The sequence below is a fragment of the Mus caroli genome, unplaced genomic scaffold (assembly GCF_978045245.1).
Source record: "Mus caroli unplaced genomic scaffold, Mus_caroli_1 scaffold_13, whole genome shotgun sequence".
Taxonomy (NCBI): domain Eukaryota; kingdom Metazoa; phylum Chordata; class Mammalia; order Rodentia; family Muridae; genus Mus; species Mus caroli.
This window is the reverse complement of record NW_028227268.1, coordinates 34,960,274-34,976,632: the sequence shown is the minus strand read 5'-3', so window position 1 is coordinate 34,976,632 and position 16,359 is coordinate 34,960,274. Positions and strand designations below refer to the sequence as shown.

At 41.9% G+C, this 16,359-nt stretch overlaps 1 protein-coding gene across 3 annotated transcripts in view; it reads left to right on the top strand.

Moving 5' to 3' along the window:
- Positions 1–16,359, top strand: part of Tex14 (testis expressed 14, intercellular bridge forming factor) — a 164,995-nt gene that overhangs the window by 128,481 nt on the left and 20,155 nt on the right. For all 3 annotated transcript variants that reach the window (XM_085829697.1, XM_085829698.1, XM_021177802.2), the window contains exons 17-23: positions 15–296; positions 1,855–2,027; positions 7,017–7,083; positions 11,608–11,689; positions 12,827–12,889; positions 14,857–14,984; positions 16,000–16,205. In XM_085829697.1, coding sequence (XP_085685823.1) covers positions 15–296; positions 1,855–2,027; positions 7,017–7,083; positions 11,608–11,689; positions 12,827–12,889; positions 14,857–14,984; positions 16,000–16,205 — 1,001 coding nt within the window. The remainder of the gene's footprint in view (positions 1–14; positions 297–1,854; positions 2,028–7,016; positions 7,084–11,607; positions 11,690–12,826; positions 12,890–14,856; positions 14,985–15,999; positions 16,206–16,359) is intronic.

The window sequence follows — 16,359 nt, the reverse complement described above, 5'->3', positions numbered from 1 at the left end:
TCTCTTGTGCCCAGTGGCAGTAAAAGAAATGGCAGAGAAAGCAGTTTCTGGGCAGCTCCTAGCACCTCCTTGGAATCCTCAGAGTAGGGTGCCTTTTGAGAGCAAGGTTGAAAATGAGAGCACTCCTTTGCCACGGCCCCCAATTAGAGGTCCCGAGAGCACAGGATGGCAGCACATTTTAGAATACCAGAGGGAAAATGATGAGCCCAAAGGAAATACGAAGTTTGGCAAAATGGACAACAGGGACTGTGACAAGAACAAGCACAGCAGATGGACAGGCCTGCAGCGCTTCACCGGTAAGTTCATTGGAGGAGCTGGTTAGGTGATCTAACTTGCCAGCTCTCAAAATGTGTGCACTTCTAGTGTAGTCCCTTTGCTTGGTCCTGTCTCCTTTGCTGAGAACCCTGTGTTCAAAGGTGAAGAAATTAATTTCCCTATAACTGAAACAAGATCCCTTTGTCCAAAGGAAGCAAAATAATCTCCGAGTGCTGACCCTGGCCCCAGGTCAAGCCTAGTAAGGAGTCAGACCTTTCTTACCTGGGGGCAAACGTGGGCCATTATTCCCTAGTGAATGTTTCTTTCTTTTCAGACAGCCCCTTTCAGTGTAGGCCAGGCTAACCTGCGTGTCTGCGTGTTGGTAATGCAGGTTATGCTATCATATCCAGCCTGCTTTTTTTTTCTTTGCATTGCATTCTGAACTTGAAATAAACCTATTGAGTCCATATGGCATTTACTGTCATTATAATTGGTTCACAGTCAAATCATCAGATAATTTTTCAGATACTGAAGTCAAAGAAAGAGACATCTAAAGTTGACACTTAGATTTTCAGAAAATCAGTTGGCATCTTCTCTCTACCTTGTGAGAGAGACAGACAGACAGAGACACAGAGAGAATATGAATCTACAGGATATGGATCAGTGTGTAAACCCTGCTTTTGTAAGCATGAAGCTTGGGTTCAGATTTCCAGCATTTAAGTAAAATTTAATCGTGACTACCAACATCTATAACCCTAGCCCTGGAAACCCCAGGTAGATCCCTAGAGCACACTGGACACACAACTCATGCAAATCTGTGAATTCAAGGTCCACTGAGAGACTGTCTCAAAAGATAATGTGGGGAGGGATAGAGGAAAATGCACAGCATCTGTCTCTGACCTTCACATGCACACATGTGTACCTTCATATACATGTGCAGTCACACACACACACACACACAAATAGAAAAGAAAAACCATACAGAGTAGCATATACACTTTATATTCTTAACACTTGGGAGATGGAGGCAGGAGGCTCAGAAGTTCAGGTTATCTTCAGCTGCATGGCAGGTTCCAGGTTATCCTGGGTTACATGAAATCCTGTCCCAGAAAACCAAACCAACCAAAGAACAGTAATGATACAGTAAAATCAATTGCTTGGTTGTTTTGTTTTGGTATTTAGAATCTATTCAAGAATCATGGTTTGCTGGGAAGTGGTGGTACATGTCTTTTTCACAGCACTTGAGAGGCAGAGGCAGGGAGATTTCTGAGTTAGAGGCCAGCCTGGTCTACAGACAGCCAGGGCTATACAGAGAAACCCTGCCTCAAACAAACAAACAATCAAACAAGCAAAAGAAAAAAACACAAAGAAGCCCCATAAAGCAACAACAAAAAGAATTTCTGTTGAATGGGTGGTCAAAATGGTTGGATGATCCAGGGCTATGTTTTGGGACCAGGCTAAATTCACAGTGTCGATATCTACAAACTTAGAGAATTTAGCTACTCTTTATATCTCTAGTCTAATATTCCTTCTGCCTTTTCCTGCTCCATGAGTACCACTGAATGATCATGTGATGTCTGATTGTGTCATGATCACTAGGTATTAGATACCCATTCTCCAGAAACCACGAGGAGCCAGAGCATAATGAAGCCTCTCAAGCAAGCTGTGACACATCTGTGGGCACTGAGAAGTTCTACAGCATAAGTGGTACAGCCTGGCAGAACCAAGGTGCAAGCTGTGACACATCTGTGGGCACTGAGAAGTTCTACAGCGTAAGTGGTACAGCCTGGCAGAACCAAGATGCACACAGGGATCTGATGAATTCACCTGAGTTGTTGTATATTATAACACCAAAATGTTAGCTATACAAATTAGATATATTAACTATACAGGGCTATAGTGGCTTAAATAATATATATAGCATTCAAGCCTAGCCTAGGCCCTGTCTCACCCCACCCCATGTCCTCAAACCACAAACCTAAAGAGGTGGGGGATAGAGATAACTGTTGAGAATGATACGCTATAATGATATACTAGGTCTGTTTTTAATGTCATCGTGCTTGTGGTGATGCATGTGTGTTGGCATGTGAGCCATGCATGGCTCAGGTCTAAAGGCCAGGGGACAACATTTTGGAGTCTGTTTTTTACTTTCACTTTTGTGTGGGCTCTAGAGATCAAACTCACTTTACCAGGCTTATGTGGCACATACCTTTACTGCTGAGCTGAGCCATTTCAGTGGCCCAATAATGAAGTCTTTTGAAGAACATGGTACAGAGTCGCATTGACTTAGAAACACGAACAACAAAAGACATTTACTCTTTGTGCCATCTGAGGCCTGGAAAGATGGGCTGTACATTGAACACATTGACTTCCCTGGAGCAGCTCTAGTCAGGGAATGGGGGTGGTTTGAGGAGGTCAAGAGTTTCTGAGGAATTTTGTTGTGAAAAGAGAGGCAAAAGGTAACAGCTCTTAAGTGTGTAGGGAGTTTCTGAAGAGTATAGCAAAAGTAATGTCCAAGGAAATTAGCTGCAGTGTCTTACCGAATTTCTGTCTGATTTGGAAAAAAAATGAGTGTCCTGGCCAGATAGTGATCAGGACCCAAGTATAGCACGTGCATAAAGAATTGATTACTTCTTATATATTGTACTCTTGAGATTTCAGTCGTTTTAAAAACCGGACTCCCTCACTTGTCTTTAATCTGAGGTATCTTAAGAACTCTCAAGTTCTGCACAGCTCCAATATCCTCATGTCTAAGACAGTGTGAGCACATGGAGTGTACCATGCGCCTGAGAGGCCCAGTGTTTCAGGTTGCTCTCAGCTTTAACTGGCCAGGGCCACTCTTCTCAGACTTCAGAGCGGAAAGGTTATTAATCCCTTCCCTTTAGCAAAGGAAATGTTGAAATAGTACTAACTTCCCTATACTGTCTCTTCACCAGGAAGGTACGTGTTCAGAAAGACAAGGAGAGCCAGCTTAGGGCAACATTAGGCTCCTGGCAGTTTTGGATAAGCCCATTATTAACATTGCATCGGGCTGTGAAAGGATTTGTTTGCAGTGAATAGCAATTTAAGCATTATTTCCCTCATTGTTAGTTAGGTCAGTCTGAACAATTCATCAGAGTCTTCTGAGGTCATAAGAGGTCAATTTAAACTTCGGACCACCAGTATATCTCTCAGTTATTATTTTATGTGTATGAATGTTTTGCCTTTGTCTTAGTCATTATGAAGAGACATGATGACCACAGCAAGTCTTATAAAAGAAAGCGTATAATTGGGGGCTAGCTTACCATTTCAGAGGCTTAGTCCATTATCATCATGGCAGAGAGCATGGTGGCACACGAGGTGCTGAAGCAGGTTATCTGAGAGCTACATCCTGATCCACAGGCTCAGCCGCAGACAGAGATACTGGGCTTGGCTGTGGACTATTGAAACCTCAAAGTCCACCCTCAGGGACACACTTTTTTTTTCACCAAGACCACAACTCCTAATCCTTTCAAATAGTTCCTAAGGGGGCTAACAAGAGGTCAAATATATGAACCCATGCGGCCCATTCTTATTTAAACCACCTCAGCCTGCATGTGTGAATGTACAAGACATTTTGTGCCTGGTGACTGAGGAGGCCAGAAGAGGGTGTTGGAGCCCTTGGTGCTCGTTACAGCCAGTTGTGAGCAGCATGTGCTCACATGTAGGTGCTGAGAATTAAACCCAGGACCTCTGGAAGAGAAGTAAGTGCTCTTAATTGCTGAACCACCTCTCCAGCTGCCAAACCATGAGGATTTTTATTCATCATCTGTGAAACAAAAACAAGTGCACTTAGCTCTTTGTGTAAAGTTCCCATCTACATTGTGATGGTTCGTGCTGACTGCTAACTGGAAAGAGTCTAGAATCTCCTAGGATACGGATCTCCAGGCTTACTTGTTGGGGAGTTGTTTAGACAAGGTTAGCCCCTATGCATGTCCTCTGGGGGATTATCTTTAGGTTAATTGAGGTGGGAAGACCCATCCTAAAGGAGGACTATCTTTCCCTAGGCTGGGGTCCTAGAGTACATGAAAAGAGAAAACTAGCTGAGAACAAACAGCCTTTGTTCTCTGCCTCTTGTCTACAGAGGGAACATGACCAGCTGCCAGGGCCTCCCTGCCACAGTGTTGATCAGGGCATTTTATCACAGGAACAGGAAGAGTAACAAGACACACTGAAGTACACATGCAGATTTCTTCATTGCCTTCACATACACAAGGACAAATGTGTCGCAGTATGCCAGAGCAATGCTTCCAGGCATTGCTTCTTTCTTTCCACAGTGGGTTCCAGGGGATCAAACAAGTCATAAGGCCTGCATTATTCAGTGAGCCCCTTTGTTCATTTAAAATAGTTTTTAGTAAAAAAATAAGGCTTACAAGTAGAGGTTTTCAATATACCAGTATTTTCATGAATGGTTTTTTAAAATTTGAAAAATAGGGATTTGGGCTGGGGATGTAGCTCAGTGGGCAGAAGGCTAGCCCTTTGGTTTCCAGCACCACACAAACCAGGCGTAGTGGTGCAGCCCTGTAGTCCTAGCACTGTGAGGTAGAGGCGAGAGGATCTGAAGTGTACCATCATCATGAGGTAATAGTAAGTTCACAATTAGCCTGAGGTACATAATATGTTGTCTCAGAAAAGGAAAGAAAGAAAATAAGATTTTTGACAATGAAAAGTCATGTAGTTTCTCTGAATTTCTCTCAGGAACTTCATATCTTTTTGTACTTTTTTTCAAAATGCTTTTAGTCATGCTTCCTGGTTCCTATATCCTTTCTGAGGAAAGGACTCCCTTCCTTTGACATGTAGATGTGTAAGGGGTGAAGTTCAGTCAGCAAGCATTAGTGGCAGGAGAGAGAGTTAGAAGCAAAGGTTCAAGAACAAACATGAGAAACAAAGTTTTTTGGTCGTCTGTGAGGACTTGCCTGAGTCTATTTGTACATGATGTTTTATCATGAGATGAAAGACATTGGACTCATAGTTACTTATCTGTTTACCTCTCCAAAACCTTTAAGGAATTGTGTGTGTGTGTTTGTGTGTGTGTATGCACGTGCATACGAGCATGTGGAAACCAGAGACCAATCTTCTCTTCGAAGACAGAGTCTCTTACCGAGATCTGAGGAAAGCCATCTAACTAACCTGTTTGTACTTCTCTAACACTGGTTTTATATACTTTATATCCTAGCGGTGTTTTTGTTTTTTATTTTTTGCTTTTCTTGAGACAGGGTCTCTCATAGCTCAGGGCAGACTCAAGTTTGCTGTGTAGATAAGGCTGACCTTGATCTTCTGATGTTTCTGTCTGTACCTCCTAAGTACTGGGACTACAGGCATGGACCACTCTGGCTGGACTTACATAGTGATGGGGATCTGACTGTAGCTTCATGAATGCTAGGCAACCTCTCTACTAACTAAATCACATCCTTAGTCCCCATGCAGATTCTGCTGATGAAGCTGAGGTCGTCTTACAGGTGCAGCAAGCATTGCTTGAGTTACCTCCTCTGCCTAGGGAGGAGTTTCCTGTCCTTATTATCATAAAAAGTAGGAGAAGGAAGGGGGTTATAGTTGTTGACTCTAGCATTTGACTGACTAAAAGAATCCAAGGTACATGAAAAGTATAATTCCCATTTGTCTCTGTTTTCTGGAAACTCAGAACAATGTTCTGTTATTAACTTCTTTGAGTATTCTTAACCACATGCAGACTGAAACATTAAGAAGTCTTTAATAAAAAAGAGAAAATATTGACATAGGTTTGATAATATGTCTGTTGTCTCAGCATTTGGGAAGCTGAGGATGCAGAATAATAAATTCTAGACTAGCCTAGACTACATAGAGAGATTGTGTCTCAGAAAAATCCAAACAACTTTATATAGATATATGTACACATACATACCAAAAAGTGCTAAATTTAGCTGGGCAGTGGTAGTGCACAACTTTAATCCTAGCACTCGAGAGGTAGAGGGAGACAGATCTTTGAGTTCAAGGCTACCTTGGTCTACAAAGCAAGTTCCAGGACAGCCAGTGCTACACAGAGAAACCCTGAATTGAAATACAAAACAAGGCTGGACCTAGCCCCTGCAAATAATGTAGCAGATGGGCAGCTTGGTGTTCATGCAGGTCCCCCAACAACGACAGCAGGGATCCTGCACCCCTAAATGGACCACCTTGTCTGGCCACAGTGGGAGAGGTGCATCTAGCCCCACAATGGTGACCTGATGTGCGTGGTGGGGCGGGGAGCAGACATATGACATCCAGAGAGGGGCTTCTCTTCTCTAAAGAGAAGAAAGTTGAATAAGGAGAGGACTTGTGTGAGAGAGGGGGTACCGAGGAGAGGAAGGGCTGATACTGGGTTGTAAAGAAAATAAGTAAATTAATTTAAAAAAGAAAACAAGTGCAAAGTTTAGCTTATAAATTATTGCAAGCCAGAAACAGCCAGGTCAAGAAACTGAACATCACGCGCACACACATGCTCTTCACATCACGAAACCTGATCACATTCACTTCCCCGTCCTTCCAGGTCTACTTCCTCCTTTTGACTCCCTCCTTCCCCAAAGAAGAAGAAGAAGAAAATAAAGCTCAGTTTCTGTTGCCCATATTCTCACTGAGGCATGCTCAAACTCCTCCCAGTGAAGGCCCTGTTTTTGATGCCCAGCACTGAACAACAAAACAGAAATACCAAGAAATTGTCTTGTAACTTTCTGGACGGTCCTTGCCTTTGCCTTCAGAAGCCACTTGTTCTTGCTTTGCTTTTATAGACCTCAAGTCCCATAGGAGACGACTTTGAAAGATTCCAAGATTCTTTTGCCCAACGTCAAGGCTATGGTAAGCGCCACAGCAGATCTCTTTGGGAATCCCTTCCCTTCATGTTCTGTTGGATTACAGGTGTTAACAGCTGGGGCGGGGGTGGGGTGGGGCTCCTTAGAAATAACCTTGTTCAGGGTTTTCATTTTGCAGATGAGAAAACCAAACAAGGCTCGCTGACCTCACCTCATTAGAATGAGTGCTTAATGGGGCTGGAACGATGACTCAGCAGTTAAGAGCACTGACTGCTCATTCTTAACCCATAAGGCAGTTTACAACTGTCTGCATCTCCGTTCCTGGGGAATCTGATCCCCTCTTCTGGCCTCTACAGGCACTGCATGCACTTGGTGCACAGACAAAACTCACTCATACACATAAACAAAGATTACAAATAAGATGAAATGAACCCTCCCCTCCTCCTCAGTCTCCTGACTGTGTCTTACACCCCCTGGGTATTTCTGTGGTACATTTTGTAAGCAGTGCCAAATTGTACCAAATTGTAGGTCCCTTGACAGATGTATAGCAGGTACAGCGTTATCATTCCTGATCAACCTGAGGGATAGAGGAAAATGCACAGCATCTGTCTCTGACCTTCACATGCACACATGTGTACCTTCATATACATGTGCAGTCTCACACACACACACACAAATAGAAAAGAAAAACCATACAGAGTAGCATATACACTTATATTCTTACATCATAGAGCTGATTATCATCATCATCATTATTATTATTGCTGTTGTTATTATTATTATTATTTAAAGGTTTATTTATTTAATGTATGTGAGTACACTGTAGCTGTCTTCAGACACACCAGAAGAGCCACCATGTGGTTGCTGGGAACTGAACTCAGGACCTATGGAAAAGCAGTTGGTGCTCTTAACCACTGAGCCATCTCTCCAGCTCCCAAAGCTGATTTTGATAGCACAAAAATGACAACTTAATTTCTGGTCTTTCTTTACCCTAGAAGCCAGAATGTCACCATCATTTTCCTTTGCTTAGTGCCGTTTTCTCCCTTTTAAAATTTATACTTCTAAAATTGGTGTAAAAATAAGATTTTGTTGTGATTTTCTTTTTTTTTTTTTTTTTTTTTTTTTTGAGACAGGGTTTCTCTGTGTAGCCTTGGCTGTCCTGGAACTCACTCTGTAGACCAGGCTGGCCTCGAACTCAGAGATCCGCCTGCCTCTGCCTCCCAAGTGCTGGGATTAAAGGCATGCGCCACCATGACCGGCGTGACATTTTCATACCACACACATACCCTGCTTTTGTGTAGTCAGTCCCTTGTCACCCTTTCTTGTTCTCCCTGTGCGTTCTCAGTTGTCCCCTTTTTCTATATAGTCCCCTTCTATTTTCATAACACATAGTTTTTAAAAAATTTAGATTCTGTATATTAGATATACTGTAAGTATGTCTTTGTAAGTCTAACGTATTTTGCTTATATTATGATCTCCAATTCTATTTTCCTACAAAAACCAATTCCATTCTTTACATCTAAAATAAAGCTTCATTACGTATACACAATATATTTTCTTTATCTCTTCATCTGTTAATAGCTATCTAGGCTGATTCCATGTTTTGGCAATTATCAGCTTGCTTAGTAGCTTAAAAAGCCAATAAATAACCAGTTTTGCAGATTTAACTTAATACCCTCAGGGAATCTTTGGTTCATTTGTCCTTTCTTTCTCTTTGAAAGCAGATTTGGGATTTTATTAAAGTTATTTTAATACAGGCTTAAGCATGAGAGACTCAAAAGATAAGACATACTTAAGAATCATAGGTGTAGGGCTGGAGAGATGACTCAGTGGATAAGAGCACTGACTGCTCTTCCAGAGGTCCTGAGTTCAATTCCCAGCAACCACATGGTGGTTCACAACCATCCAGTGGGGACTGATGCCCTCTTCTGGTATGTCTGAAGACTGCTACAGTGTACTCATATACAATAAATAAATAAACAATTCTTAAAAAGAAATGAATTGCTGGGTGTTGTGGCACACGCCTTTAATCCCAGCACCTGGGAGGCAGAGGCAGGCGAATTTCTGAGTTCGAGGCCAGCCTGGTCTACAGAGTGAGTTTCAGGACAGTCAGGGCTACACAGAAAAACCCTGTCTCAAAAAAGAACCAAAAAAAAAAAAAAAAAAAAAAAAGAATCATGGGTGTAGACTTGTCTAAGAGAGTCGCCTCTTTTTTGTTAACTTTCAGTTTTTTGTTTGTATGTATGTATGTATATATGAGCATGAGGGGTACACATGTGGATATCAGAAGACAACTTGAGAAAGTCAATTCTCTACTTCCACCACATTGGTCCTGGGATCCTAATTAAGGTTATCAGGCATGGCGGCAAGGGTCTTTACCTGCTGAGCCATTTTCCCTACAACCCCTCCTCTTTTTAAATTTTTTCCCTCTCTCTTAATGACAAAGTTTCACTATTTGGTCCCCCACATTGACTTTCAACTCATGATCTTTGTGCATCAGCCTTTTGAGTACTGGAATAGCAGGCCTTTGCCACTGTGTCCTGCTAGCAGCCCTTGATTCCTATGTTATTTATAAGGAACTTTCCATTACATAAGAAAGCAACATTGGACCAGCAGGCAGGGAAGTGAATGTTAGCACTGCTAGAGATGCTTTTAAACACTGTATAATTTGCCCTCTTGGCGTATGCATCATGTATTTTTAAACCAGAGTTAAAAGCTAGAGCTGAGGCTGGATGGAGATACAGCTCAGGTGATGAAGTGCTTGCCATGCAAGCACAAGAGCCTCATTTTGGTTCCCAGAGCCCATGTGAAAAAGCCTGGCATGGTAGCCCACTTGTACTCTCATCACCAGGGAAATGGATACAGATGGAGCCTGGGGCTTCCTGGCCTGCCAGCCTATCCCCTTTGCAAACTCCAACCCAGCGAGTGACCCTGTCTCAAAAAAAGGTGTTGCTCCTGAGATAGAGCAGTTGAAGTTGACCTCTGGCCTCCACATGCCCGTGCACTGTGTGCATACACATGAACACGTATCAGGTGTAAGTGATAATACACAAGTAATACCCAAGGCACATGGGGCAGTATCTGCTTGGCATGGGTAAGTCCTTGGGTTCAGTCCTAGTACTGCAAAAGCTGCAGGCTTTTAGATGAAATAGCACTCTCAGGACTCGGGATATGTATACTAAAAGACCCCAGACTCTAGAGACACCACCTTTTCCTGCAGTCTTTACTCATGATCACTTCCTGTGGGTCTGGTCCATAAACATGGCCTCTTTGATTTGGAGGAGTCTTTTGTAAGGTAAAGGCATGGTAGGACAGATAGAACAGAAAATGAGGGCCAGTTCTAAACAAACATCTAAAGTGTATGAAAAACCCGAAGGCTTCTAGTTTGTTCTGTTCTTACAGCCTTTCTCTACCCCTCCTCCCACTTAGGACTCTGATATATAACCAACCCCTTCCTATTGTGGCAGAAGTGCAATGGGATCCCTGTTGGTTCTCAGCCTGTTCTGCCGCTGACTTTCTTCTGTATAGCCTTGGCCTATAGCTCATGGTCAAAACAGTAATAAATTGTGGTTGTTAGTTTATGTTTTCTCAAGGTTTACCTTTTAAAAGGAATGTCACAGGAAGAGGAATCTCAGCCCCCAATGTTACTCTACTAGTTGGGTTTCAGAGCTTCTTGTGTGTCTGCCATAGGCAACGGTGGGCCTTCTGGTGCCCACCAGCCACCTGGTTGTTGGGCATTGGGTAGTTATGAGCACCTGGAGTCAGAATTTGCCACTGTTTCTGTGGGACAGCTTAACCGTGAGAAGGAAATGAGTTCTGATCTGTTTGCCTACATAGTTGAGAAGCATCTTACAGAGAACAGGGCAAGACTGACTTCAGACCCTTGATCCTGGAGATCAGAAGGTTACTGAACTACCTTTCAGTCTTTGCCCACCCCCTGCTCCCCTCTCTATAAACTGTGGTGATCGCTAAGAGGCACAGTTTTTTGTTGTTTTGGGAATCTTCAGTTAATCTTTACCCCAAATCCCTGGAGTTGAGGATCTTGCTCAAGCACTCTACCACTGAGCTAAAACCCTTTGGATTTAAAATCTTAAGTGAAAAGCGCCCCCTGGAGACTATTTACAAGAATACAGGCAGTGTGCTTTGAAAAGACAAAATAACATTTGTTTCCAGAAATAACTGTTACATGCAAAAAGCTGGTAAATCGCTTGGTTGTATTTTGAGTGTTGGTATATAGTTCTCATTGAGTTTACACATACAGCATGGCACACATGTAGAAACCCGAAGACAATTTTTAGTTGGGTTCTTTCCAGAGACCTAGTTTAGGCTGTTAAACTTCTGAGCACGAGCTTCTGCTTAAAGCCCAACCCAGATGATGATTGTCGTCGTCATCGTCATCATCATCATCATCATCTATTGATTTATTTTTTGGGACAGGGTCTCACTATGTAGCTCTGGTTGTCCTGGAACTCACAATGTAAACCAGACTGGCCTTGAACTCAGAGATCTGCCTGCCTCTGACTCCCAAGTGCTGGGATTAAAGTAAAAATATATTTCTTTATCATTTCAGTTGAAGAAAATTTCCAAATAAGAGAAATATTTGGAAAGAATGCTGAGATTTTGACCAAGCCTCAGTTTCAAGCTATTCAATGGTATGTCTGTTATTTTCTTCCTCACTTTAAGGTTCAGAAGCAATGTTCATTGGTGAAAGGGATTAGATTTATGTATTGCTTGCCTTCAAATGTATTACCCACTATACAAATTAGCTTTGAGCAACTTAAAAATATTAGGCTCTGTTCAGCAGAATTTGACAGGTAGTGAAAAGGAGTTAATTATTTGTATTGAGATCCTGGCTTTTGACATTCTATCCATATGACTTTGGTTATAGGTCTCTGCCTTTCTGCTGTAACACCTTTAAAACAGGAATGATAAATTCAGGCCTGGTGGCATAGACTTTTAATCCCAGCATTATAAGTTTAAGGCCAACCTGTCTACATAGCAAATTTCAGAACAGGCAAGGGATATATAGTGAAACCTGATCTTAAAATAAATGATTAAATAAAATTGAAATGATGATTCTGAGACTACTGACATAGGAATTAAAATTATAAGCCAAGTACTGGTGGCACGTGCCTTTAACCCCAGCACTAAGGAGACAGAAGTAATCGAATCTCTTGAGTTAAAGGCTAGCCTGGTCTACAGATTGAGTTCCAGGACAGTTAAGGCTATATAGAGAGAGACACATACACCAGCCTGTGTGTCTTTTCCCTTTGTAAAGACATAGGAAAAGATTTAGTGTGGGATCTGCTTGTAATTCTATATCCATGAGTATTGAAATTGAAGCTTAAGCATTGGTTGAAGTAGAAATGGGTCATTTGTTTTCAGTATCTCTTCTGGAGTTTCTTAGTGCAGGCCTTTCTTGGTTCTCTATACCAGGAAGCTGTGTCACAGTTGCTGAAGCCTCCTGTCTGTGCCTGTTGCTCCAGTGTCTGCCTCCCAGCAAAGTTCCTGTATTCCACTGGCTTTTTAAGGAGCTTGCTCTCTGTCATATAAACCAGCTGGCTTATTTCAGAGCTGGGGTCACCCTTTGAGATAAAGAAGAATTGAGATCCAGTGATGCCAGAGAGCGTGTGACTAGTGAACATTGGGACCAGAACTATAAACTACATTTTCTGCTTCTGAACTTAGTGCTTTTCCATTGCCTCTTACCCTAGGCTGGTGAACTGGTGCCACATTAATGTACTAGACTGGCGAGGAACTCATTAATGTTCTTACTTTTTCTCTCACAGTGCTGAAGACAAACAAGACGAAACATTAGGGGAGACGCCAAAGGAACTGAAAGAGAAAAACATGTATGGCCACCAAAAAGTAGCTAAGGATATTTGTATAGTTTTATGGAAATACTTCTTTGTTTGTAAGAATCTGTATTCTGCCGGGCGTGGTGGCACACGTCTTTAATCCCAGCACTTGGGAGGCAGAGGCAGGCGGATTTCTGAGTTCGAGGCCAGCCTGGTCTACAAAGTGAGTTCCAGGACAGCCAGGACTACACAGAGAAACCCTGTCTCGAAAAACCAAAAAAGCCAGGTGGTGATGGAGCTTGCCTTTAATCCCAGCACTTGGGAGGCAGAGGCAGGCAGATTTCTGAGTTTGAGACCAGCCTCTATTATTATTTTATTATTATTATTGTTGTTGTTGTTAAGATAGTCAGGTATGCCATGATACCCATGTGGAGTGAGAGGACACTATAGAGTTGGTTCTGTACTTGTACATTTATGTGGATTCCAGGATCACACTCAGGCTGCCAAGCTTGTGCAGCAAGTGCCTTTGTCCTTGGAGCATCTTTATAGCTCCTATTCTTACGATAGATATATTTAATATAAATATCTTTCTTCTTTCATCAAAAAGCTAATAGCATCTTATAATCAAGGACGTAGAGCAATGGTAATTATGATGCTAATAAGTTTACTACCTAAGATAGATTAATGTACTTTCTATATAAATATCTTTTCATAAATGGGAATAATTTATTTTTATCAGCCAAAATATGTTACAAGTTATGTATTTTTTTTTGTTTTGTGGTTCCCAGACTATAACTCCAGGGCCTGTTTGTCACGTGCTTGGCAAGTGCTCTGCTACCATACCACCTCCCTAGCTCAGTGTCTCTTTTTGTTTGTTGTTTGTTTCTTGATAATGAGAGGGTTATGGACATGTTCATATCCCCTGCCCCCACCCACCCCAGCTGTTTGTTGTTTTGGTTTGGGTTTTTTTTTTTTTTAATCACTGTAGCCTAGGCTAGCCTCAAAGTGGAGGCAATCTGTGGGGCTTGTAGTCTGGCCTGCAGCAGTCCTTCTGCCTCAGCCTCCCAAGTGTTGAAATTAAGGGCATACATAGGTAAGCGTCTATTACTCCTGGTCCCAGAATCTCAATCAATTAGTCTCTCTGTCTCTGTTTCTTTCTTTCTTCCTTCCTTCCTTCCTTTCTCTCTCTCTCTCTCTCTCTCTCTCTCTCTCTCTCTCTCCCAGAATCTTTTTTAAAGATAGGTATCTTTAAATTTTATTTTATTTTTACTCGTGTTTTGCATGCAAGTGTGTATATTGCTTGTATGCAATGCCCAAGAAGGCCAGATGATGACATTGGATTCCCCTGGAACTGGAGTTGCAGATATGTTCAGTCTTGTGAGTGCTGGGAGCTGAACCTGCTGAGCCATCTCTCCAGCCCCACTTTTAAAGATATTTCTCTCCCACCACCTTTGTTTGTTTTGTTTTCCCAGACGAGGCTTTTCTAAGTAGCTCTGGCTATTCTGGAACTCAAAGATTCATTTGCCTCTACCTCCTTAGTGCTGGAATTAAGGCATATGCCACCACTGCCCAGCTTAAAGGTACTTCTTAATATTTTCTTTAAGATAGTCTAAAATGTATTGACAAGTAATAGTTTTACCAGGAATATACTCTAAAAGTTCTTATTAGAGCAGGACATGGTGGTATATATCTGCACTCCCTAGATTAAGGAGCCTGAAGCCATAAGATCATAAGTTAAAGGCCAGCCATGGTGAGTTCAAACTTATCAAAATAAAAGATGTTCTTATCAGGAATGTATTATTCTGTTTTTCCAAACATCTCCTCACATCTCACAGTTACTTTGTACCTTTTCTTTTTTCCTTTTAAGATTGAATCTTGCAATGTAATTCAGGTTGGCTTTGAACTGTGTAGCTTTGGATGACCTTGAAGTCATGGCAATCCTCCTGCCTTAGCCTCAAAACTACTGGGATAACACGGTTGTGCCACTATGACCAGCTTATTATGTGTTCTTAATTCTTTAGATCACTGACAGACATTCAAGACTTGTCCAGCATCACCTATGATCAAGCCGGCTGTTTTAAGGAAACCTCATGCAAAACACCCAAATTAAAACATGCACCTACTAGTGCCAGTACTCCGCTCAGCCCAGGTAATCATGCACAGGGAAGAATGGTTTTAGAAGAGGAATTCACAGGCCTTTGCTGTTTGCCGCGACTGGACATAAGTCAGGATGACTGCTTTCTTCCAGAGCCAAAGGTGTTTTTAAAGAGAACTAAACAGTTATCCCGTGGCCTGCCAGGTAGAGGTGTGGTGTTACAGACCCACCCTGCTGGAGACAGCCTACTACAAATAGAGGAAAGTTGGGTTTCAGCCTTAGGAATAGTTGATTTCATTCCCATAGTTAAATATCCATATCTCATGAGTTGGTTTTTGTTTGCTTTCTGTTAATATTAGAGATCAAATGTTGGACTTTGTAGAACCAAGCAAGTTCTTTACCACTGAAATAGACCCACAGCACTAGACTCTCTCATGATTTTACATAAAATGCAAAATTGCCCAGACATAGTAGAGAGAAATTAGGAATTCATTCTTTCCCCCCACTCAGTAAAACTAACAAACCAGTTTCCTTTATCGATTCACAGTTTTTTAACTTTTCTTTGCGAATGCAAGGAAAGTAAGGCAGTGGGTCCTGATCCCGAGTTCCATTAAAAGTGACAGTGCTGGTGCTGTGCATAATGTCTGAAGGTTAGTGTTAGGTTGAGTAGTCCAACATTCCAGTGCACAAGCACCTCTGCAGTAACTATAGAAACACTGCATTTTGAAAACACTACCTCCTTCCAAAACATACAGTCCTTGAATTCTGCTACCAGACATAACCAGCATAAAATATTTATATTTATTTGTTCTTAATTCTAGTAAATTTGTGGTTTAATTTCCCTTTATTTCATTTTGATAACCAAGTTTACATGTGTGTGTGTGTGATTGTGTGTACACGTATGCCTTGAGAACCTAGAATACAGAGTTTTAGACTGGAGTAGCTGTCTCAGATTCATGGTTGTTTCAGTTATTAGCAGTTTGGAAAATTCCTGGGATTGTTATAGTTTTGTGGTTGTTTCGTTTACAGTGTAAAGAATTTAGACATTTATTGCCCTCTTTTCTCCTAGAGTCGATTTCCTCAGCTGCTAGTCACTATGAAGACTGCCTTGAAAATACCACATTTCATGTTGAAAGAGGATCTACATTTTGTTGGAATGGTCAAGAAGCTATGAGAACTTTGTCTGCCAAATTTACAAGTGTCCGAGAGAGAGCCAAGAGCCTGGAATCACTCCTCGCTTCTTCTAAAAGCCTACCTGCCAAGCTGACTGACTGCGTAAGTGCCCGAGTTTTGTTCTACACTTTCATGAGGTCAGTCCAAAGCCCTTAGTGACCGAAAGGGCTAAGGTTTCTCCAGATTTGTTGAGAAACATGGAATAGGCTAGACTCCTCCCAGGTGTCCCTGGGCTTCCTCTCCAGAGACTGCATTG